The sequence below is a fragment of the Rhinoderma darwinii genome, chromosome 7 (assembly GCF_050947455.1).
Source record: "Rhinoderma darwinii isolate aRhiDar2 chromosome 7, aRhiDar2.hap1, whole genome shotgun sequence".
Taxonomy (NCBI): domain Eukaryota; kingdom Metazoa; phylum Chordata; class Amphibia; order Anura; family Rhinodermatidae; genus Rhinoderma; species Rhinoderma darwinii.
The window spans coordinates 4,347,128-4,374,575 of record NC_134693.1 but is presented as its reverse complement, the minus strand read 5'-3'; the positions used below and the strand labels follow the sequence as shown (position 1 = coordinate 4,374,575).

The following is a 27,448-nucleotide window of genomic DNA, read 5'->3' as shown; positions in this document are numbered from 1 at the left end:
ATATATGTATCTCCATATAATAATGTATCCTGATGTGTAATAGATGTATATATGTATCTTCATATAATAATGTATCCTGATGTGTAATAGATGTATATATGTATCTCCATATAATAATGTATCCTGATGTGTAATAGATGTATATACGTATCTTCATATAATAATGTATCCTGATGTATAATAGATGTATATATGTATCTTCATATAATAATGTGTCCTGATGTGTAATAGATGTATATATGTATCTTCATATAATAATGTATCCTGATGTGTAATAGATGTATATATGTATCTCCATATAATAATGTATCCTGATGTGTAATAGATGTATATATGTATCTTCATATAATAATGTATCCTGATGTGTAATAGATGTGTATACGTATCTCCATATAATAATGTATCCTGATGTGTAATAGATGTATATATGTATCTTCATATAATAATGTATCCTGATGTGTAATAGATGTATATATGTATCTCCATATAATAACGTGTCCTGATGTGTAATAGATGTATATGTATCTTCATATAATAATGTATCCTGATGTGTAATAGATGTGTCTATGTATCTCCATATAATAATGTATCCTGATGTGTAATAGAGGTATATATGTATCTTCATATAATAATGTGTCCTGATGTGTAATAGATGTATATATGTATCTTCATATAATAATGTATCCTGATGTGTAATAGATGTATATATGTATCTTCATATAATAATGTATCCTGATGTGTAATAGAGGTATATATGTATCTTCATATAATAATGTATCCTGATGTGTAATAGATGTATATATGTATCTTCATATAATAATGTGTCCTGATGTGTAATAGATGTATATATGTATCTCCATATAATAATGTATCCTGATGTGTAACAGATGTATATATGTATCTTCATATAATAATTTATCCTGATGTGTAATAGATGTATATATGTATCTTCATATAATAATGTATCCTGATGTATAATAGATGTATATATGTATCTTCATATAATAATGTATCCTGATGTGTAATAGAGGTATATATGTATCTTCATATAATAATGTATCCTGATGTGTGATAGATGTATATATGTATCTCCATATAATAATGTATCCTGATGTATAATAGATGTATATATGTATCTTCATATAATAATGTATCCTGATGTGTAATAGAGGTATATATGTATCTTCATATAATAATGTATCCTGATGTGTAATAGATGTATATATGTATCTTCATATAATAATGTATCCTGATGTGTAATAGAGGTATATATGTATCTCCATATAATAATGTATCCTGATGTGTAATAGAGGTATATATGTATCTTCATATAATAATGTATCCTGATGTGTAATAGATGTATATATGTATCTTCATATAATAATGTGTCCTGATGTGTAATAGATGTATATATGTATCTTCATATAATAATGTATCCTGATGTGTAATAGATGTATATATGTATCTTCATATAATAATGTATCCTGATGTATAATAGATGTATATATGTATCCTCATATAATAATGTATCCTGATGTGTAATAGATGTATATATGTATCTCCATATAATAATGTATCCTGATGTGTAATAGATGTATATATGTATCTCCATATAATAATGTATCCTGATGTGTAATAGATGTATATATGTATCTCCATATAATAATGTATCCTGATGTATAACAGATGTATATGTATCTTCATATAATAATGTATCCTGATGTGTAATAGATGTGTATATGTATCTCCATATAATAATGTATCCTGATGTGTAATAGATGTATATATGTATCTTCATATAATAATGTATCCTGATGTGTAATGGATGTATATACGTATCTTCATATAATAATGTATCCTGATGTGTAATAGATGTATATATGTATCTTCATATAATAATGTATCCTGATGTATAATATATGTATATATGTATCTCCATATAATAATGTGTCCTGATGTGTAATAGATGTATATATGTATCTTCATATAATAATGTATCCTGATGTGTAATAGATGTATATATGTATCTTCATATAATAATGTATCCTGATGTGTAATAGATGTATATATGTATCTCCATATAATAATGTATCCTGATGTGTAATAGATGTATATATGTATCTCCATATAATAATGTATCCTGATGTGTAATAGATGTATATATGTATCTTCATATAATAATGTGTCCTGATGTGTAATAGATGTATATATGTATCTCCATATAATAATGTATCCTGATGTGTAACAGATGTATATATGTATCTTCATATAATAATTTATCCTGATGTGTAATAGATGTATATATGTATCTTCATATAATAATGTATCCTGATGTGTAATAGAGGTATATATGTATCTTCATATAATAATGTATCCTGATGTGTAATAGAGGTATATATGTATCTTCATATAATAATGTATCCTGATGTGTAATAGAGGTATATATGTATCTTCATATAATAATGTATCCTGATGTATAATAGATGTATATATGTATCCTCATATAATAATGTATCCTGATGTGTAATAGATGTATATATGTATCTCCATATAATAACGTGTCCTGATGTGTAATAGATGTATATGTATCTTCATATAATAATGTATCCTGATGTGTAATAGATGTGTATATGTATCTCCATATAATAATGTATCCTGATGTGTAATAGATGTATATATGTATCTTCATATAATAATGTATCCTGATGTGTAATGGATGTATATACGTATCTTCATATAATAATGTATCCTGATGTGTAATAGATGTATATATGTATCTCCATATAATAATGTGTCCTGATGTGTAATAGATGTATATATGTATCTTCATATAATAATGTATCCTGATGTGTAATAGATGTATATATGTATCTTCATATAATAATGTATCCTGATGTGTAATAGATGTATATATGTATCTCCATATAATAATGTATCCTGATGTGTGATAGATGTATATATGTATCTTCATATAATAATGTATCCTGATGTGTAATAGATGTATATATGTATCTTCATATAATAATGTATCCTGATGTGTAATGGATGTATATATGTATCTTCATATAATAATGTATCCTGATGTGTAATAGATGTATATATGTATCTCCATATAATAATGTATCCTGATGTGTAATAGATGTATATATGTATCTCCATATAATAATGTATCCTGATGTGTAATAGATGTATATATGTATCTTCATATAATAATGTATCCTGATGTGTAATGGATGTATATACGTATCTTCATATAATAATGTATCCTGATGTGTAATAGATGTATATACGTATCTCCATATAATAATGTGTCCTGATGTGTAATAGATGTATATATGTATCTCCATATAATAATGTGTCCTGATGTGTAATAGATGTATATATGTATCTTCATATAATAACGTATCCTGATGTGTAATAGATGTATATATGTATCTTCATATAATAATGTGTCCTGATGTGTAATAGATGTATATATGTATCTTCATATAATAACGTATCCTGATGTGTAATAGATGTATATATGTATCTTCATATAATAATGTGTCCTGATGTGTAATAGATGTATATATGTATCTTCATATAATAATGTATCCTGATGTGTAATAGATGTATATATGTATCTTCATATAATAACGTATCCTGATGTGTAATAGATGTATATGTATCTCCATATAATAATGTATCCTGATGTGTAATAGATGTATATATGTATCTCCATATAATAATGTATCCTGATGTGTAATAGATGTATATATGTATCTTCATATAATAACGTATCCTGATGTGTAATAGATGTGTATATGTATCTTCATATAATAATGTATCCTGATGTGTAATAGATGTATATATGTATCTCCATATAATAATGTATCCTGATGTGTAATAGATGTATATATGTATCTCCATATAATAACGTATCCTGATGTGTAATAGATGTATATATGTATCTTCATATAATAATGTATCCTGATGTATAATAGATGTATATATGTATCTCCATATAATAATGTGTCCTGATGTGTAATAGATGTATATATGTATCTCCATATAATAATGTGTCCTGATGTGTAATAGATGTATATATGTATCTTCATATAATAATGTGTCCTGATGTGTAATAGATGTATATATGTATCTCCATATAATAATGTATCCTGATGTGTAATAGATGTATATGTATCTCCATATAATAACGTATCCTGATGTGTAATAGATGTATATATGTATCTTCATATAATAATGTATCCTGATGTGTAATAGATGTATATATGTATCTTCATATAATAATGTATCCTGATGTGTAATAGATGTATATATGTATCTTCATATAATAATGTGTCCTGATGTGTAATAGATGTATATATGTATCTTCATATAATAATGTGTCCTGATGTGTAATAGATGTATATACGTATCTTCATATAATAATGTATCCTGATGTGTAATAGAGGTATATATGTATCTTCATATAATAACGTATCCTGATGTGTAATATATGTGTATATGTATCTTCATATAATAATGTATCCTGATGTGTAATAGAGGTATATATGTATCTTCATATAATAATGTATCCTGATGTGTAATAGATGTATATATGTATCTTCATATAATAATGTATCCTGATGTGTAATAGATGTATATATGTATCTTCATATAATAACGTGTCCTGATGTGTAATAGATGTATATGTATCTCCATATAATAATGTATCCTGATGTGTAATAGATGTATATATGTATCTCCATATAATAATGTATCCTGATGTGTAATAGATGTATATATGTATCTTCATATAATAATGTATCCTGATGTATAATAGATGTATATATGTATCTCCATATAATAATGTGTCCTGATGTGTAATAGATGTATATATGTATCTCCATATAATAATGTGTCCTGATGTGTAATAGATGTATATATGTATCTTCATATAATAATGTGTCCTGATGTGTAATAGATGTATATATGTATCTCCATATAATAATGTATCCTGATGTGTAATAGATGTATATGTATCTCCATATAATAACGTATCCTGATGTGTAATAGATGTATATATGTATCTTCATATAATAATGTATCCTGATGTGTAATAGATGTATATATGTATCTTCATATAATAATGTATCCTGATGTGTAATAGATGTATATATGTATCTTCATATAATAATGTGTCCTGATGTGTAATAGATGTATATATGTATCTTCATATAATAATGTGTCCTGATGTGTAATAGATGTATATATGTATCTCCATATAATAATGTATCCTGATGTGTAATAGAGGTATATATGTATCTCCATATAATAATGTATCCTGATGTGTAATAGATGTATATATGTATCTTCATATAATAATGTGTCCTGATGTGTAATAGATGTATATATGTATCTCCATATAATAATGTATCCTGATGTGTAATAGATGTATATGTATCTCCATATAATAATGTATCCTGATGTGTAATAGATGTATATATGTATCTTCATATAATAACGTATCCTGATGTGTAATAGATGTATATATGTATCTTCATATAATAACGTATCCTGATGTGTAATAGATGTGTATATGTATCTTCATATAATAATGTATCCTGATGTGTAATAGAGGTATATATGTATCTTCATATAATAATGTATCCTGATGTGTAATAGATGTATATATGTATCTTCATATAATAATGTATCCTGATGTGTAATAGATGTATACATGTATCTTCATATAATAACGTATCCTGATGTGTAATATATGTGTATATGTATCTTCATATAATAATGTATCCTGATGTGTAATAGAGGTATATATGTATCTTCATATAATAATGTATCCTGATGTGTAATAGATGTATATATGTATCTCCATATAATAATGTATCCTGATGTATAATAGATGTATATATGTATCTTCATATAATAATGTATCCTGATGTGTGATAGATGTATATATGTATCTCCATATAATAATGTATCCTGATGTGTAATGGATGTATATATGTATCTCCATATAATAATGTATCCTGATGTGTGATAGATGTATATATGTATCTTCATATAATAATGTATCCTGATGTGTAATAGATGTATATATGTATCTTCATATAATAATGTGTCCTGATGTGTAATGGATGTATATATGTATCTCCATATAATAATGTATCCTGATGTGTAATAGAGGTATATATGTATCTTCATATAATAATGTATCCTGATGTGTAATAGATGTATATATGTATCTCCATATAATAATGTATCCTGATGTGTAATAGATGTATATACGTATCTTCATATAATAATGTATCCTGATGTATAATAGATGTATATATGTATCTTCATATAATAATGTGTCCTGATGTGTAATAGATGTATATATGTATCTTCATCTAATAATGTATCCTGATGTGTAATAGATGTATATATGTATCTCCATATAATAATGTATCCTGATGTGTAATAGATGTATATATGTATCTTCATATAATAATGTATCCTGATGTGTAATAGATGTGTATACGTATCTCCATATAATAATGTATCCTGATGTGTAATAGATGTATATATGTATCTTCATATAATAATGTATCCTGATGTGTAATAGATGTATATATGTATCTCCATATAATAACGTGTCCTGATGTGTAATAGATGTATATGTATCTTCATATAATAATGTATCCTGATGTGTAATAGATGTGTCTATGTATCTCCATATAATAATGTATCCTGATGTGTAATAGAGGTATATATGTATCTTCATATAATAATGTGTCCTGATGTGTAATAGATGTATATATGTATCTTCATATAATAATGTATCCTGATGTGTAATAGATGTATATATGTATCTTCATATAATAATGTATCCTGATGTGTAATAGAGGTATATATGTATCTTCATATAATAATGTATCCTGATGTGTAATAGATGTATATATGTATCTTCATATAATAATGTGTCCTGATGTGTAATAGATGTATATATGTATCTCCATATAATAATGTATCCTGATGTGTAACAGATGTATATATGTATCTTCATATAATAATTTATCCTGATGTGTAATAGATGTATATATGTATCTTCATATAATAATGTATCCTGATGTGTAATAGAGGTATATATGTATCTTCATATAATAATGTATCCTGATGTGTAATAGAGGTATATATGTATCTTCATATAATAATGTATCCTGATGTGTAATAGATGTATATATGTATCTTCATATAATAATGTATCCTGATGTGTAATAGATGTATATATGTATCTTCATATAATAATGTATCCTGATGTGTAATAGATGTATATATGTATCTCCATATAATAATGTATCCTGATGTGTAATAGATGTATATACGTATCTCCATATAATAATGTATCCTGATGTGTAATAGAGGTATATATGTATCTTCATATAATAATGTATCCTGATGTGTAATAGATGTATATATGTATCTTCATATAATAATGTATCCTGATGTATAATAGATGTATATATGTATCCTCATATAATAATGTATCCTGATGTGTAATAGATGTATATATGTATCTCCATATAATAATGTATCCTGATGTGTAATAGATGTATATATGTATCTCCATATAATAATGTATCCTGATGTGTAATAGATGTATATATGTATCTCCATATAATAATGTATCCTGATGTATAACAGATGTATATGTATCTTCATATAATAATGTATCCTGATGTGTAATAGATGTGTATATGTATCTCCATATAATAATGTATCCTGATGTGTAATAGATGTATATATGTATCTTCATATAATAATGTATCCTGATGTGTAATGGATGTATATACGTATCTTCATATAATAATGTATCCTGATGTGTAATAGATGTATATATGTATCTTCATATAATAATGTATCCTGATGTATAATATATGTATATATGTATCTCCATATAATAATGTGTCCTGATGTGTAATAGATGTATATATGTATCTTCATATAATAATGTATCCTGATGTGTAATAGATGTATATATGTATCTTCATATAATAATGTATCCTGATGTGTAATAGATGTATATATGTATCTCCATATAATAATGTATCCTGATGTGTAATAGATGTATATATGTATCTCCATATAATAATGTATCCTGATGTGTAATAGATGTATATATGTATCTTCATATAATAATGTGTCCTGATGTGTAATAGATGTATATATGTATCTCCATATAATAATGTATCCTGATGTGTAACAGATGTATATATGTATCTTCATATAATAATTTATCCTGATGTGTAATAGATGTATATATGTATCTTCATATAATAATGTATCCTGATGTGTAATAGAGGTATATATGTATCTTCATATAATAATGTATCCTGATGTGTAATAGAGGTATATATGTATCTTCATATAATAATGTATCCTGATGTGTAATAGAGGTATATATGTATCTTCATATAATAATGTATCCTGATGTGTAATAGATGTATATATGTATCTTCATATAATAATGTATCCTGATGTGTAATAGAGGTATATATGTATCTCCATATAATAATGTATCCTGATGTGTAATAGAGGTATATATGTATCTTCATATAATAATGTATCCTGATGTGTAATAGATGTATATATGTATCTTCATATAATAATGTATCCTGATGTATAATAGATGTATATATGTATCCTCATATAATAATGTATCCTGATGTGTAATAGATGTATATATGTATCTCCATATAATAACGTGTCCTGATGTGTAATAGATGTATATGTATCTTCATATAATAATGTATCCTGATGTGTAATAGATGTGTATATGTATCTCCATATAATAATGTATCCTGATGTGTAATAGATGTATATATGTATCTTCATATAATAATGTATCCTGATGTGTAATGGATGTATATACGTATCTTCATATAATAATGTATCCTGATGTGTAATAGATGTATATATGTATCTCCATATAATAATGTGTCCTGATGTGTAATAGATGTATATATGTATCTTCATATAATAATGTATCCTGATGTGTAATAGATGTATATATGTATCTTCATATAATAATGTATCCTGATGTGTAATAGATGTATATATGTATCTCCATATAATAATGTATCCTGATGTGTGATAGATGTATATATGTATCTTCATATAATAATGTATCCTGATGTGTAATAGATGTATATACGTATCTTCATATAATAATGTATCCTGATGTGTAATAGATGTATATATGTATCTCCATATAATAATGTATCCTGATGTGTAATAGATGTATATATGTATCTCCATATAATAATGTATCCTGATGTGTAATAGATGTATATATGTATCTTCATATAATAATGTATCCTGATGTGTAATGGATGTATATACGTATCTTCATATAATAATGTATCCTGATGTGTAATAGATGTATATACGTATCTCCATATAATAATGTGTCCTGATGTGTAATAGATGTATATATGTATCTCCATATAATAATGTATCCTGATGTGTAATAGATGTATATACGTATCTTCATATAATAATGTATCCTGATGTGTAATAGATGTATATATGTATCTTCATATAATAATGTATCCTGATGTGTAATAGATGTATATATGTATCTTCATATAATAATGTATCCTGATGTGTAATAGATGTATATATGTATCTCCATATAATAATGTATCCTGATGTGTGATAGATGTATATATGTATCTTCATATAATAATGTATCCTGATGTGTAATAGATGTATATACGTATCTTCATATAATAATGTATCCTGATGTGTAATAGACGTATATATGTATCTCCATATAATAATGTATCCTGATGTGTAATGGATGTATATATGTATCTCCATATAATAATGTATCCTGATGTGTAATAGAGGTATATATGTATCTTCATATAATAATGTATCCTGATGTGTAATAGATGTATATATGTATCTTCATATAATAATGTATCCTGATGTGTAATAGATGTATATATGTATCTTCATATAATAATGTGTCCTGATGTGTAATAGATGTATATATGTATCTTCATATAATAATGTATCCTGATGTGTAATAGATGTATATATGTATCTCCATATAATAATGTATCCTGATGTGTAATGGATGTATATATGTATCTTCATATAATAATGTGTCCTGATGTGTAATAGATGTATATATGTATCTTCATATAATAATGTATCCTGATGTGTAATAGATGTGTATATGTATCTTCATATAATAATGTATCCTGATGTGTAACAGATGTATATATGTATCTTCATATAATAATGTGTCCTGATGTGTAATAGATGTATATATGTATCTTCATATAATAATGTGTCCTGATGTGTAATAGATGTGTATATGTATCTTCATATAATAATGTGTCCTGATGTGTAATAGATGTGTATATGTATCTCCATATAATAATGTATCCTGATGTGTAATAGAGGTATATATGTATCTTCATATAATAATGTATCCTGATGTATAATAGATGTATATATGTATCCTCATATAATAATGTATCCTGATGTGTAATAGATGTGTATATGTATCTTCATATAATAATGTATCCTGATGTATAATAGATGTATATATGTATCTTCATATAATAATGTGTCCTGATGTGTAATAGATGTGTATATGTATCTTCATATAATAATGTGTCCTGATGTGTGATAGATGTATATATGTATCTCCATATAATAATGTATCCTGATGTGTAATAGATGTATATATGTATCTTCATATAATAATGTATCCTGATGTATAATATATGTATATATGTATCTTCATATAATAATGTATCCTGATGTGTAATAGATGTATATATGTATCTCCATATAATAATGTATCCTGATGTGTAATAGATGTATATATGTATCTTCATATAATAATGTATCCTGATGTGTAATAGATGTATATATGTATCTCCATATAATAATGTATCCTGATGTGTAATAGATGTATATATGTATCTTCATATAATAATGTATCCTGATGTGTAATAGATGTATATATGTATCTTCATATAATAATGCATCCTGATGTGTAATAGATGTATATATGTATCTTCATATAATAATGTATCCTGATGTATGATAGATGTATATATGTATCTCCATATAATAATGTATCCTGATGTGTAACAGATGTATATATGTATCTCCATATAATAATGTGTCCTGATGTGTAATAGATGTATATATGTATCTTCATATAATAATGTATCCTGATGTGTAATAGATGTATATATGTATCTCCATATAATAATGTATCCTGATGTGTAATAGATGTATATATGTATCTCCATATAATAATGTATCCTGATGTGTAATAGATGTATATATGTATCTTCATATAATAATGTATCCTGATGTGTAATAGATGTATATATGTATCTCCATATAATAATGTATCCTGATGTATAATAGAGGTATATATGTATCTTCATATAATAATGTATCCTGATGTGTAATAGAGGTATATATGTATCTCCATATAATAATGTATCCTGATGTGTAATAGATGTATATATGTATCTCCATATAATAATGTATCCTGATGTGTAATAGATGTATATATGTATCTCCATATAATAATGTATCCTGATGTGTAATAGATGTATATATGTATCTCCATATAATAATGTATCCTGATGTGTAATAGATGTATATATGTATCTCCATATAATAATGTATCCTGATGTGTAATAGATGTATATATGTATCTTCATATAATAATGTATCCTGATGTGTAATAGATGTATATATGTATCTCCATATAATAATGTATCCTGATGTGTAATAGATGTGTATATGTATCTCCATATAATAATGTATCCTGATGTGTAATAGATGTATATATGTATCTCCATATAATAATGTGTCCTGATGTGTAATAGATGTATATATGTATCTCCATATAATAATGTATCCTGATGTGTAATAGATGTATATATGTATCCTCATATAATAATGTATCCTGATGTATAATAGATGTATATATGTATCTCCATATAATAATGTGTCCTGATGTGTAATAGAGGTATATATGTATCTCCATATAATAATGTATCCTGATGTATAATAGATGTATATATGTATCTCCATATAATAATGTGTCCTGATGTGTAATAGAGGTATATATGTATCTTCATATAATAATGTATCCTGATGTGTAATAGAGGTATATATGTATCTTCATATAATAATGTATCCTGATGTGTAATAGATGTATATATGTATCTTCATATAATAATGTATCCTGATGTGTAATAGAGGTATATATGTATCTCCATATAATAATGTATCCTGATGTGTAATAGATGTATATATGTATCTTCATATAATAATGTATCCTGATGTGTAATAGATGTATATATGTATCTCCATATAATAATGTATCCTGATGTGTAATAGATGTGTATATGTATCTCCATATAATAATGTATCCTGATGTGTAATAGATGTATATATGTATCTCCATATAATAATGTATCCTGATGTGTAATAGATGTATATATGTATCTCCATATAATAATGTATCCTGATGTGTAATAGATGTATATGTATCTCCATATAATAATGTATCCTGATGTATAATATATGTATATATGTATCTTCATATAATAATGTATCCTGATGTGTAATAGATGTATGTATGTATCTCCATATAATAATGTATCCTGATGTGTAATGGATGTATATACGTATCTTCATATAATAATGTATCCTGATGTGTAATAGATGTATATACGTATCTTCATATAATAATGTATCCTGATGTGTAATAGATGTATATATGTATCTCCATATAATAATGTATCCTGATGTGTAATAGATGTATATGTATCTCCATATAATAATGTATCCTGATGTGTAATAGATGTATATATGTATCTTCATATAATAATGTATCCTGATGTGTAATAGATGTATATATGTATCTTCATATAATAATGTATCCTGATGTGTAATAGATGTATATATGTATCTTCATATAATAATGTATCCTGATGTGTAATAGACGTATATATGTATCTCCATATAATAATGTATCCTGATGTGCAATAGATGTATATATGTATCTTCATATAATAATGTATCCTGATGTGTAATAGATGTATATATGTATCTCCATATAATAATGTATCCTGATGTGTAATAGATGTATATATGTATCTCCATATAATAATGTATCCTGATGTGTAATAGATGTATATATGTATCTCCATATAATAATGTATCCTGATGTGTAATAGATGTATATATGTATCTTCATATAATAATGTATCCTGATGTGTAATAGATGTATATATGTATCTTCATATAATAATGTATCCTGATGTGTAATAGATGTATATATGTATCTCCATATAATAATGTATCCTGATGTGTAATAGATGTATATATGTATCTTCATATAATAATGTATCCTGATGTGTAATAGACGTATATATGTATCTCCATATAATAATGTATCCTGATGTGTAATGGATGTATATATGTATCTTCATATAATAATGTATCCTGATGTGTAACAGATGTATATATGTATCTTCATATAATAACGTATCCTGATGTGTAATAGATGTATATATGTATCTCCATATAATAATGTATCCTGATGTGTAACAGATGTATATATGTATCTCCATATAATAATGTGTCCTGATGTGTAACAGATGTATATATGTATCTCCATATAATAATGTATCCTGATGTGTAATAGATGTATATATGTATCTTCATATAATAATGTATCCTGATGTGTAATAGATGTATATATGTATCTTCATATAATAATGTATCCTGATGTGTAATAGATGTATATATGTATCTTCATATAATAATGTATCCTGATGTGTAATAGATGTATATATGTATCTTCATATAATAATGTATCCTGATGTGTAATGGATGTATATATGTATCTCCGTATAATAATGTATCCTGATGTGTAATAGATGTATATATGTATCTTCATATAATAATGTATCCTGATGTGTAATAGATGTGTATATGTATCTCCATATAATAATGTATCCTGATGTGTAATAGATGTGTATATGTATCTCCATATAATAATGTATCCTGATGTATAATAGATGTATATACGTATCTCCATATAATAATGTGTCCTGATGTGTGATAGATGTATATATGTATCTCCATATAATAATGTATCCTGATGTGTAATAGATGTATATATGTATCTCCATATAATAATGTGTCCTGATGTGTAATAGATGTATATATGTATCTCCATATAATAATGTATCCTGATGTGTGATAGATGTATATATGTATCTCCATATAATAATGTATCCTGATGTGTAATAGATGTATATATGTATCTCCATATAATAATGTATCCTGATGTGTAATAGATGTATATATGTATCTTCATATAATAATGTATCCTGATGTATAATAGATGTATATATGTATCTCCATATAATAATGTGTCCTGATGTGTAATAGATGTATATATGTATCTCCATATAATAATGTGTCCTGATGTGTAATAGATGTATATATGTATCTTCATATAATAATGTATCCTGATGTGTGATAGATGTATATATGTATCTTCATATAATAATGTATCCTGATGTGTGATAGATGTATATATGTATCTTCATATAATAACGTATCCTGATGTGTAATAGATGTATATATGTATCTTCATATAATAATGTATCCTGATGTGTAATAGAGGTATATATGTATCTTCATATAATAATGTATCCTGATGTGTAATGGATGTATATACGTATCTTCATATAATAATGTATCCTGATGTGTAATAGATGTGTATATGTATCTTCATATAATAATGTATCCTGATGTGTAATAGATGTATATATGTATCTCCATATAATAATGTATCCTGATGTGTAATAGATGTATATATGTATCTCCATATAATAATGTATCCTGATGTGTAATAGATGTATATATGTATCTTCATATAATAATGTGTCCTGATGTGTAATAGATGTATATATGTATCTCCATATAATAATGTATCCTGATGTGTAATAGATGTATATATGTATCTTCATATAATAATGTATCCTGATGTGTAATGGATGTATATACGTATCTTCATATAATAATGTATCCTGATGTATAACAGATGTATATATGTATCTTCATATAATAATGTATCCTGATGTGTAATAGATGTATATATGTATCTTCATATAATAATGTATCCTGATGTGTAATAGAGGTATATATGTATCTTCATATAATAACGTATCCTGATGTGTAACAGATGTATATATGTATCTTCATATAATAATGTATCCTGATGTGTAATAGATGTATATATGTATCTTCATATAATAATGCATCCTGATGTGTAATAGATGTATATACGTATCTTCATATAATAATGTATCCTGATGTGTAATAGATGTATATATGTATCTTCATATAATAATGCATCCTGATGTGTAATAGATGTATATATGTATCTTCATATAATAATGTATCCTGATGTGTAATAGATGTATATATGTATCTCCATATAATAATGTATCCTGATGTGTAATAGATGTATATATGTATCTTCATATAATAATGTATCCTGATGTGTAATAGATGTATATATGTATCTTCATATAATAATGTATCCTGATGTATCACATGATAAATAACAGTATTTCGCTCACAGAGAACATTGGCGCTTACTGCCACCTAGTGACCACATCCGACACCACACCTAATGTATCATATATATATATTTTTAACACTTTTAAGACCATGTATCCCTCACAGTTTTTAAGCATTTCAGGCTGGGGAGAAGCTAACTGTAGATCCTATAACTTCAATCTATTGCTCCCTGTTATCAACCCTTTCAGGCTGGGGAGAAATTCACTGTAGGATAGGTGAATACAATATTTTTCTCAAAGTTATCAGCCATTTCAAATTGGGGAGAGGCTGACTGTAGAACAGAACAGGTGAATTCTCTACATAGTATTTACCAGTATTGTGTTGGCTCTGATCACTGAGCATGTAGCTAAGAAATTTTCACTACTGGGGGGGGGGGGGGGGGGTGAGCACATGGTGGTAATAGCGGGGGTCCGCCTGCAAGCATCCCCTTTATTGGTCAAGGACATTGTACATTGCAGAAGACCAGCAGAAAACCTGGTCAATGAGGGACAACCTCTTTACAGACTATGTACACAATTGAAAACTTTATTTTTATTGCCCCAATGCATCTGAAATTAAAAAGGAAGCAACTTTGCAGATCACCTTGATTAAAAATCCACTCCCCTTTGTGTGAACAGCTCCTCTGCAGAACTATGTATCCCCATGTTTACAGACTACAAACAAACCCTGTGTAGTCTGACCTTGCAGTCATGTGTTACTTCCATCTGACATGTTTTGATTATCAACGGAATATATGCTATAAAGAAGTATGGGACAGATGGCAGGGAAAGTGACTACAGGATCAGACTACACAGGATCTTTGTAGTCTGCTACCAAGGAAACACATAGATCTGCATAGAAGCTGTAGGGGAGATTTTTTAAATCAAGATTATTTGCAAAGTTCCTTTATTTTTTATTTTAGATGCATGAGAACAATAAAAAAAAACATCATTGGGAAGGTGGCGATAGCACTTAAGTCTTTTGGGTGGAATTTCCCTTTAACTGCAGCCTGAAATGCACCCAAATAAATGTCATAGTTAAAGCAGCTTTTCGTAATTCATATCTGTACAGGCAGGGCCAGCGTCAGCTTTACGCTGCTGCTGCGCTCATCGCTCCTCCAGGAATTCCGCTCCTAGAGGGAGCCCCTGACATCACTGCCCATATATGGATAGTGATTCCAGGGGCTACTCCAGGAGCTAAATCACCGGCCAGAGCGTAGCCGACACTCTGGCCAGGGGGTTCCACTCCTGGAGAAGCCTGTGATGTCACTATCCATATATGGACAGAAAGAGGAAAGTGAGGCAACACAACCAAATAAGTGAAAAAAGTGATCCTGTTTAGATCCACATGCAAAGTTTCAGCTTAGTGTGAGCCTGCTGACTCACTTTCCTCTTTCTCTACATTGAAGGGTTAGTGGACTGTGATCCAGGAGGCTTGCACCCACCTTAGCTGTGTGTCCAGTGCTGCTGATCTGTATCTGTCATTCATATATGGACAGTGACATCATGGGCTTCTCCAGGAGAGGAATACCCGGCCAGAGCGTCAGCAATGCTCTGGCTGAGGATTTCACTCCTAGAGGGAGCCCCAATGGCGCTGTCTACAGGGAGGGGGGTGTAGCACTTTCTACAAGGGGGTGTGTGGCACTTTCTACAAGCGGGAGTTTGGGGCACTTTCTACAAGGAGGAGTGTGGGGCACTATCCAAAAGGGAGGGTGTGTGGGACATCTACAAGGGAGGTTGTGTGTGGCAGTATCTACAAGGGAGGGTGTGTGACACTATCTACAAGGGAGGTTGTGTGGGGCACTATCTACAAAGGAGGGTGTGTGGCACTATCTACAAAGGAAGGTGTCTGGGGCACTATCTACAAGCAAGGGTGTGTGGCACTATCTACAAGGGGGGGGTGTGGCGTTATCTACAGGGGGTGTTTGGGGCACTATCTACAGGGGTTGTGTGGGGCATTATCTACAGAGGGCACTGTGGCATTATCTACAAAATGCACAGTGGCATTATCTACAGATGTCACTGTATATATGGGGGCACAAACTGGGGGCCTAACTTCTATATGGGAACATAGGGGGCCTAACTTTTATATGAGGACACAAACTGCGGGCCAAATTTTTATATGAGGGCACAAACTGGGGCCTAACTTCTATATGGGGGAACAAACTGCCGCTTTCTGCCATTTTACTGCCGCCATGAGTTCCTCCACAAATGGGCCCATTAAGTCTGTGTCGCCCAAGGGCCAACTTAAACTTGGAGCCGGCCCTGTGTTCAGGTTTCTATAGTATGACAATATTTCCCAAGGTATAGAGTCTTAGGGGATGTAGAGGGTGTAGTGTTAGAGGTTGTAGAGTGTTAGTGGGTGTAGAGTATATGGGGTGTAGAGGGTGTAGAGTATAGAGAGTGTAGATTGTTAGAGGATGTAAAGTATAGCGTGCGTAGAGTGTGTAGAGTGTAGAATGGTGTAGAGGGCGTAGAGTGTAGAAGGCGTAGAGTGTTGGGGCGTAGAGTGTAGAGTATAGAGGGTAGAGGGTGTAGGGTATAGAGGGAGTAGGGAATAGAGGGTGTAGGTTATAGAGGTTATAGAGTATAGAAGGGTGTAGAGGATGTAGAGTGTAGAGGGTGTAAAGTGTAGAGGCTGTAGAGTATAGAGGGTGTAGAGTATAGGGAGTGTAGGGTATAGGGAGTGTAGGGTATAGGGAGTGTAAGGTATAGAGAGTGTAAGGTATAGAGAGTGTAGGGTATAGAGAGTGTAGAGTGTTAGAGGCTGCCGCCATGAGTTCCCCCACAAATGGGCCCATTAAGTCTGTGTCGCCCAAGGGCCCACTTAAACTTGGAGCCGGCCCTGTGTTCAGGTTTCCATAGTATGACAATATTTCCCAAGGTATAGAGTCTGTAGAGGGTGTAGTGTTAGAGATTGTAGAGTGTTAGTGGGTGTAGAGTATATGGGGTGTAGAGGGTGTAGAGTATAGAGAGTGTAGATTGTTAGAGGATGTAAATTATAGCGTGCGTAGAGTGTAGAGGGTGTAGATTGTTAGAGGATGTAAAGTATAGTGTGCGTAGAGTGTAGAGGGTGTAGAGTGTAGAATGGTGTAGAGGGCGTAGAGTGTAGAGGGCGTAGAGTGTTGGGGGCGTAGAGTATAGGGTATAGACTAGAGGGTAGAGTATGTAGGGTATAGAGGGAGTAGGGTATAGAGTATAGAAGAGTGTAGAGGGTGTAGAGTGTAGAGGGTGTAGAGTATAGAGGGTGTAGAGTATAGAGGGTGTAGAGTATAGAGGGTGTAGAGTATAGAGGGTGTAGAGTATAGAGGGTGTAGAGTATAGAGGGTGTAGAGTGTAGAGGGTGTAGATTATAGAGGGTGTAGGGTATAGAGAGTGTAGAGTGTTAGAGGCTGTAGATTATATAGAGGGTGTAGAGTATAGAGAGCATGTAGAATATATAGAGGGTGTAGAGTGTTAGAGGGTGTAGCGTATATAGAGGGTGTAGCGTATAGAGGGTGTAGAGTGTTAGAGGGTGTAGCGTATATAGAGGGTGTAGATTATTGAGAGTGTAGATTGTTAGAGGGTGTCGCGTATATAGAGTGTGTAGAGTATATAGAGTATATAGACGGTGTAGCGTGTTAGAGGGTGTAGAGTATATAGAGTATATAGAGGGTGTAGAGTATAGAGGGTGTAGATTATTATAGGGTGTAGCGTATATAGAGTATATAGGGGGTGCAGGTTGTTAGAGGGTGTAGCGCATATAGAGGGTGTAGTGTATATATAGAGGGTGTAGAGTGTTAGAGGGTGTAGAGTATAGAGGGTGTAGATAGAGGGTGTAGAGTAAAGGGGTTGTAGAGTGTTAGAGGGTGTAGCGTATATAGAGGGTGTTGCGTATATAGAGGGCGTAGAGTGTTGGGGGCGTAGAGTGTAGGGTATAGAGGGTAGATGGTGTAGGGTATAGAGGGTGTAGGTTATAGAGGGGTGTAGAGAATGTAGAGTGTATAGGGTGTAGAGTGTAGAGGGTGTAGAGTATAGAGGGTGTAGAGTATAGAGGGTGTAGAGTATAGAGGGTGTAGAGTATAGAGGGTGTAGAGTATAGAGGGTGTAGAGTATAGAGGGTGTAGAGTATAGAGGGTGTAGGGTATAAAGAGTGTAGGGTATAGAGGGTGTAGAGTGTAGAGTATAGAGAGGATGTAGAGTATAGAGAGGATGTAGAGTATATAGAGGGTGTAGAGTGTTAGAGGGTGTAGCGTATATAGAGGGTGTAGCATATAGGGGGTGTAGAGTGTTAGAGGATGTAGCGTATATAGAGGGTGTAGATTATAGAGAGTGTAGATTGTTAGAGGGAGTAGCGTATATAGAGGGTGTAGAGTATATAGAGTATATAGAGGGTGTAGAGTGTTAGAGGGTGTAGAGTATATAGAGGGTGTAGCGTGTTAGAGGGTGTAGAGTATATAGAGGGTGTAGAGTCTATAGAGGGTGTAGATTGTTAGAGGATGTAAAGTATAGTCTGCGTAGAGTGTAGAGGGTGTAGAGTGTAGAATGGTGTAGAGGGCGTAGAGTGTAGAGGGCATAGAGTGTTGGGGGCGTAGAGTGTAGGGTATAGACTAGAGGGTAGAGTGTGTAGGGTATAGAGGGAGTAGGGTATAAAGTATAGAAGGGTGTAGAGGATGTAGAGTGTAGAGGGTGTAGAGTGTAGAGGGTGTAGAGTGTAGAGGGTGTAGAGTATAGAGGGTGTAGAGTATAGAGGGTGTAGAGTATAGAGGGTGTAGAGTATAGAGGGTGTAGATTATAGAGGGTGTAGGGTATAGAGAGTGTAGAGTGTTAGAGGCTGTAGATTATATAGAGGGTGTAGAGTATAGAGGGGATGTAGAGTATATAGAGGGTGTAGAGTGTTAGAGGGTGTAGCGTATATAGAGGGTGTAGCGTATAGGGGGTGTAGAGTGTTAGAGGGTGTAGCGTATATAGAGGGTGTAGATTATAGAGAGTGTAGATTGTTAGAGGGTGTAGCGTATATAGAGTGTGTAGAGTATATAGAGAATATAGAGGGTGTAGAATGTTAGAGGGTGTAGAGTATATAGAGGGTGTAGCGTGTTAGAGGGTGTAGAGTATATAGAGTATATAGAGGGTGTAGAGTATAGAGGGTGTAGATTATTATAGGGTGTAGCGTATATAGAGTATATAGGGGGTGCAGGTTGTTAGAGGGTGTAGCGCATATAGAGGGTGTAGTGTATATAGAGGGTGTAGAGTGTTAGAGGGTGTAGAGTATAGAGGGTGTAGATAGAGGGTGTAGAGTAAAGGGGTTGTAGAGTGTTAGAGGGTGTAGCGTATATAGAGGGTGTAGAGTATGGAGGGCGTAGAGTGTTGGGGGCGTAGAGTGTAGGGTATAGAGGGTAGAGGGTGTAGGGTATAGAGGGTGTAGGTTATAGAGGGGTGTAGAGAATGTAGAGTGTATAGGGTGTAGAGTGTAGAGGGTGTAGAGTATAGAGGGTGTAGAGTATAGAGGGTGTAGAGTATAGAGGGTGTAGAGTATAGAGGGTGTAGAGTATAGAGGGTGTAGAGTATAGAGGGTGTAGAGTATAGAGGGTGTAGGGTATAGAGAGTGTAGGGTATAGAGGGTGTAGAGTGTATAGAGGGTGTAGGGTATAGAGGGTGTAGAGTATAGAGGGTGTAGAGTATAGAGTATAGAGGGTGTAGAGTATATAGAGGGTGTAGAGTATAGAGAGGATGTAGAGTATAGAGAGGATGTAGAGTATATAGAGGGTGTAGAGTGTTAGAGGGTGTAGCGTATATAGAGGGTGTAGCATATAGGGGGTGTAGAGTGTTAGAGGATGTAGCGTATATAGAGGGTGTAGATTATAGAGAGTGTAGATTGTTAGAGGGAGTAGCGTATATAGAGGGTGTAGAGTATATAGAGTATATAGAGGGTGTAGAGTGTTAGAGGGTGTAGAGTATATAGAGGGTGTAGCGTGTTAGAGGGTGTAGAGTATATAGAGGGTGTAGAGTCTATAGAGGGTGTAGATTGTTAGAGGATGTAAAGTATAGTCTGCGTAGAGTGTAGAGGGTGTAGAGTGTAGAATGGTGTAGAGGGCGTAGAGTGTAGAGGGCGTAGAGTGTTGGGGGCGTAGAGTGTAGGGTATAGACTAGAGGGTAGAGTGTGTAGGGTATAGAGGGAGTAGGGTATAGAGTATAGAAGGGTGTAGAGTATATAGAGTATAGAGGGTGTAGAGTGTAGAGGGTGTAGAGTGTAGAGGGTGTAGAGTATAGAGGGTGTAGAGTATAGAGGGTGTAGAGTATAGAGGGTGTAGAGTATAGAGGGTGTAGATTATAGAGGGTGTAGGGTATAGAGAGTGTAGAGTGTTAGAGGCTGTAGATTATATAGAGGGTGTAGAGTATAGAGGGGATGTAGAGTATATAGAGGGTGTAGAGTGTTAGAGGGTGTAGCGTATATAGAGGGTGTAGCGTATAGGGGGTGTAGAGTGTTAGAGGGTATAGCGTATATAGAGGGTGTAGATTATAGAGAGTGTAGATTGTTAGAGGGTGTAGCGTATATAGAGTGTGTAGAGTATATAGAGAATATAGAGGGTGTAGAATGTTAGAGGGTGTAGAGTATATAGAGGGTGTAGCGTGTTAGAGGGTGTAGAGTATATAGAGGGTGTAGAGTATAGAGGGTGTAGATTATTATAGAGTGTAGCGTATATAGAGTATATAGAGGGTGTAGCGTATATAGAGTATATAGGGGGTGCAGGTTGTTAGAGGGTGTAGCGCATATAGAGGGTGTAGAGTATATAGAGGGTGTAGAGTGTTAGAGGGTGTAGATAGAGGGTGTAGAGTAAAGGGGTTGTAGAGTGTTAGAGGGTGTAGCGTATATAGAGGGTGTAGAGTATAGAGGGCGTAGAGTGTTGGGGACGTAGAGTGTAGGGTATAGAGGGTAGAGGGTGTAGGGTATAGAGGGTGTAGAATATAGAGGGTATAGAGTATATAGAGGGTGTAGAGTATAGAGTATATAGAGTATATAGAGGGTGTAGAGTGTTAGAGGGTGTATAGTATATAGAGGGTGTAGCGTGTTAGAGGGTGTAGAGTATATAGAGGGTGTAGAGTCTATAGAGGGTGTAGAGTATAGGGGGTGTAGAGTATATAGAGTATATAGAGGGTGTAGAGTATAGAGGGTGTAGATTGTTAGAGGGTGTAGCGTATATAGAGTATATAGAGGGTGTAGCGAATATAGAGGGTGTAGATTGTTAGAGGGTGTAGAGTATATGTGTTAGAGGGTGTAGATTATACAGAGGGTGTGGAGTATATAGAGGGTGTAGTGTATAGAGGGTGTAGAATATAGAGGGTATAGAGTATATAGAGGGTGTAGAGTATAGAGGGTGTAGAGTATATAGAGGGTGTAGAGTATATAGAGGGTGTAGAGTATAGGGGGTGTAGAGTGTTAGAGGGTGTAGAGTATATAGAGTATATAGAGGGTGTAGCGTATATAGAGGGTGTAGATTGTTAGAGGGTGTAACGCATATAGAGCGTGTAGAGTATATAGAGGGTGTAGAGTGTTAGAGGGTGTAGATATACAGAGGGTGTGGAGTATATAGAGAGTGTAGAGTATAGAGGGTGTAGAGTATAGAGGGTGTAGAGTATATAGAGGGTGTAGAGTATATAGAGGGTGTAGGGTATAGAGGGTGTAGAGTATATAGAGGGTGTAGAGTATAGAGTATAGAGGGTGTAGAGTATATAGAGGGTGTAGAGTATAGAGGGTATAGAGTATATAGAGGGTGTAGAGTATAGAGGGTGTAGAGCATATAGAGTATATAGAGGGTGTAGAGTATAGAGGGTGTAGAGTATATAGAGGGTGTAGAGTATAGGGGGTGTAGAGTATATAGAGGGTGTAGCGTAAATAGAGTATATAGAGGGTGTAGCGTAAATAGAGTATATAGAGGGTGTAGCGTATATAGAGGGTGTAGATTGTTAGAGGGTGTAACGCATATAGAGCGTGTAGAGTATATAGAGGGTGTAGAGTATAGAGGGTGTAGAGTATAGAGTGTAGAGGGTGTAGAGTATATAGAGGGTGTAGAGTATATAGAGGGTGTAGAGTATATAGAGGGTGTAGAGTATATAGAGGGTGTAGGGTATAGAGGGTGTAGAGTATATAGAGGGTGTAGGGTATAGAGGGTGTAGAGTATATAGAGGGTGTAGAGTATAGAGTATAGAGGGTGTAGAGTATATAGAGGGTGTAGAGTATAGAGGGTGTAGAGTATATAGAGGGTGTAGAGTATATAGAGGGTGTAGAGTATATAGAGGGTGTAGAGTATAGAGGGTGTAGAGTATATAGAGTATAGAGGGTGTAGAGTATATAGAGGGTGTAGAGTATAGAGGGTATAGAGTATAGAGGGTGTAGAGTATATAGAGGGTGTAGAGTATAGAGGGTATAGAGTATATAGAGGGTGTAGATTATAGAGGGTGTAGAGTATATAGAGTATAGAGGGTGTAGAGTATATAGAGGGTGTAGTGTATAGAGGGATGACATACTCTATGATTACAATGTATCTCACATTCTGTAGGTTTATCATCAATGATTTATGTTTCTTTCCTTCTTTTCTTATTGCTAATGTCTCGTCCATCAGGAGAACCTTCCCTCATATTATATTATTATTATTATGTTCTCTGAGATTGGTGCGGCTGTCAGGCCATGCTGAGAGTAGTAGTTATAGAATAGCTGGAGAGATTGTATCGGGGTCAGTCATCCCGTCTGCGTCCCGCTACATAATGTCTCCTCAATACACGGATGTGAAGTCCAATCATCAGAGACCCCTACATGATGGGAGTGAGAATGATTGGAACTACAATCTAATGAATCATGATAGAGACTGAATCAATCATAGTCTAATGGCTCGTTCCTGCTTTTCCCTGCACCAAAGAGCTTACAATCTAATTCCTGACACTAGACATTATCAGAAGATGAGTACATCGGGTCTCCAGGATCATATTATTCTCATCACATACAGATAAGATCACCCTCATATCGCTGTATAGAGTCTCTATATACCTGCACATAATATGTAACTATGGAATCCTTAAAGGGCCACACACCTATAGAGCAGCATATTATTATATATTATTATAGCACCATCCTATTCCTGTACACCTGAAAACCTACAACATAGAGAATAGAACCCTCGTCGTGTGAGTTTATAATCTAATATTTCTCTAACAAGATATGTAGTTCTGGAGGTTCATAGTAATGATGGGAGCAGGAATTTGGAAGAATAACCCGAAATGGCTGATAACAGGGAACAATAGATTGTATACATCTCTTCCATAGTAAGCCTCTCCCCTGTCTGAAATGGCTGATAACAGGTAGCAATAGATTGTATATACCTTTTACAGTCAGCCTCTCCCCAGCCTGAAATTACTGACAACAGGGAGCAATAGATTGCATTAACCTGTCCCACTGTCTGCCTCCTCCTCACTGAAATGGCTGATAACAGAGTGCAATAGATTGCATTTAAATGCACGTATCATACTACAATGTTGCAGCAGGTTTGCTGTCCCTTTAAGTGTGAGGATTAGATGAGCTGCATGGGGCAAGATTTAGGGTAGAAATATCTGTGACATGTAAACTCTACATAATGTCTGTAACCTGGCGACAACATGAGACGTCACCCCAACCCTCCCCAAGAGAGACGATATCTGCACCCCATGAATATTGACTCGTTTACTAAATAACGTAATGTATGAGATACCGGTCATTGCGTCTATAGTAACATGATGTACAACCACCTCCGCTGCACCATGGGGGGGCACTTACCTATATAGAAGTTGGTGGCCGTTCTCATCTGTCTGTGTTTGGAAATGACATAAATGACAAGAGAATTCCCGATCAATCCCACCAACATAATGAGGGCAAAGAACAGGGGCACCAGCCAGGCATCCGTCAGGAACGGCGGTGGTCCGGTCTCAGTCCGATTCACCCGGGACTCATTGGTACTGGTCCCATTCCACAGAACACTGCCATTCATGTATTCCCATGATAGGTCCAACATCTCATTCACCATCCTCTCCCCCAGTGCCATCAACAGGTCAACAATGAACCAATAAGTCCAATGAGCCCACCCTGATCCCACAGAAGAGGTCCCGAAATTATCAAAACCACCCGACCCAGAGCTGGAGGTCTCAATGTTAGTTGTGATGACTGCTGCTCCAGAGATGTCTCAATGATTGGACCTCATGTCTTGTAGACGTCTCAATAACTGGACCTCTTCTCCTGTAGACGTCTCAATAACTGGACCTCTTCTCCTGTAGACGTCTCACTGTTTAAAACACATCTCACATAGACATCTCAGGGACTGGACCTCATCTTCTGTAGAAATCTCAATGACTGGACCTCATCTCCTGTAGACATCTCAATGACTGGACCTCATCTTCTGTAGACATCTCAATGACTGCACCTCATCTTCTGTAGACATCTCAATGACTGGACCTCTTCTCCTGTAGACATCTCAATGACTGGACCTCATCTTCTGTAGACATCTCAATGACTGGACCTCATCTTCTGTAGACATCTCAATGACTGGACTTCATCTTCTGTAGACATCTCAATGACTGGACCTCTTCTCCTGTAGACATCTCAATGACTGGACCTCATCTTCTGTAGACATCTCAATGACTGGACCTCATCTTCTGTAGACATCTCAATGACTGGACCTCATCTTCTGTAGACATCTCAATGACTGGACCTCTTCTCCTGTAGACATCTCAATGACTGGACCTCTTCTTCTGTAGACATCTCAGTGACTGGACCTCATCTCCCTTAGACGTCTCACTGATTAGACCTCATCTCACATAGACATCTCAATGTTTGAACTTCATCTTCTGTAGACTTCTGAATAAATGGACCTCATCTCCTGTAGATGTCTTAATTGGGCTTCATCTCCAGTAGAGGTCTCAATGATTGGACCTCATCTCCTGTAGATGTCTCAGTAATTGGACCTCATCTCCTGTAGATGTCTCAATGATTGGACCTCATCTGCTGTAGATGTCTCAATGATTGGACCTCATCTCCTGTAGATGTCTCAATGATTGGACCTCATCTCCTGTAGATGTCTCAATGATTGGACCTCTTCTCCTGTAGATGTCTCAATGATTGGACCTCTTCTCCTGTAGATGTCTCAATGATTGGACCTCTTCTCCTGTAGATGTCTCAATGATTGGACCTCTTCTCCTGTAGATGTCTCAATGATTGCACCTCTTCTCCTGTAGATGTCTCAATGATTGGACCTCATCTCCTGTAGATGTCTCAGTAATTGGACCTCATCTCCTGTAGATGTCTCAGTAATTGGACCTCATCTCCTGTAGATGTCTCAGTAATTGGACCTCATCTCCTGTAGATGTCTCAGTGACTGGACCTCATCTCTCGTGGAGCGTCTCCTACTGGGCACAGCTCTATCTCTTTCTTGTGTTCTTCTGCTCTGAAGTGACAACTATCTAGTGTTTTATAGTGGAAATCACACGTGGAATATGAGCAGAGCGATGCAGCCTCGTATACAGTTTCCAGGCAACAAGCCCCGTCCTGAAGGATAATCTGCTCCTGGATAGGATATTATTCTGCTCCGAGAGAGCGTCACCAGTGAAAGTGAGACATCCAATCAGTGGAGGACAGACGCTCACAATACAACATTGTCTTGTGGGATCACAGGAAATCTGCACCCACCCCCCCCCCCCCCACCCCGGCCCTAAAACCAATATCTGTGCTGGTGTCTCTCACTAACATAAAAGCGATCGTCCGGTCTGCTGTAAATGAA

At 33.4% G+C, this 27,448-nt stretch overlaps 1 protein-coding gene across 1 annotated transcript in view; it reads right to left on the bottom strand.

The window, feature by feature from the left end:
* The window catches only part of LOC142657015 (G-protein coupled receptor 54-like), a 50,927-nt gene extending 23,805 nt beyond the window's left edge, over positions 1–27,122 (bottom strand). The window contains exon 1 of the mRNA XM_075832068.1: positions 25,456–27,122. Within this exon, the coding sequence (XP_075688183.1) occupies positions 25,456–25,720 (265 nt within the window). The 5' untranslated portion in view covers positions 25,721–27,122. The remainder of the gene's footprint in view (positions 1–25,455) is intronic.
* Positions 27,123–27,448: the final 326 nt, after the last annotated feature.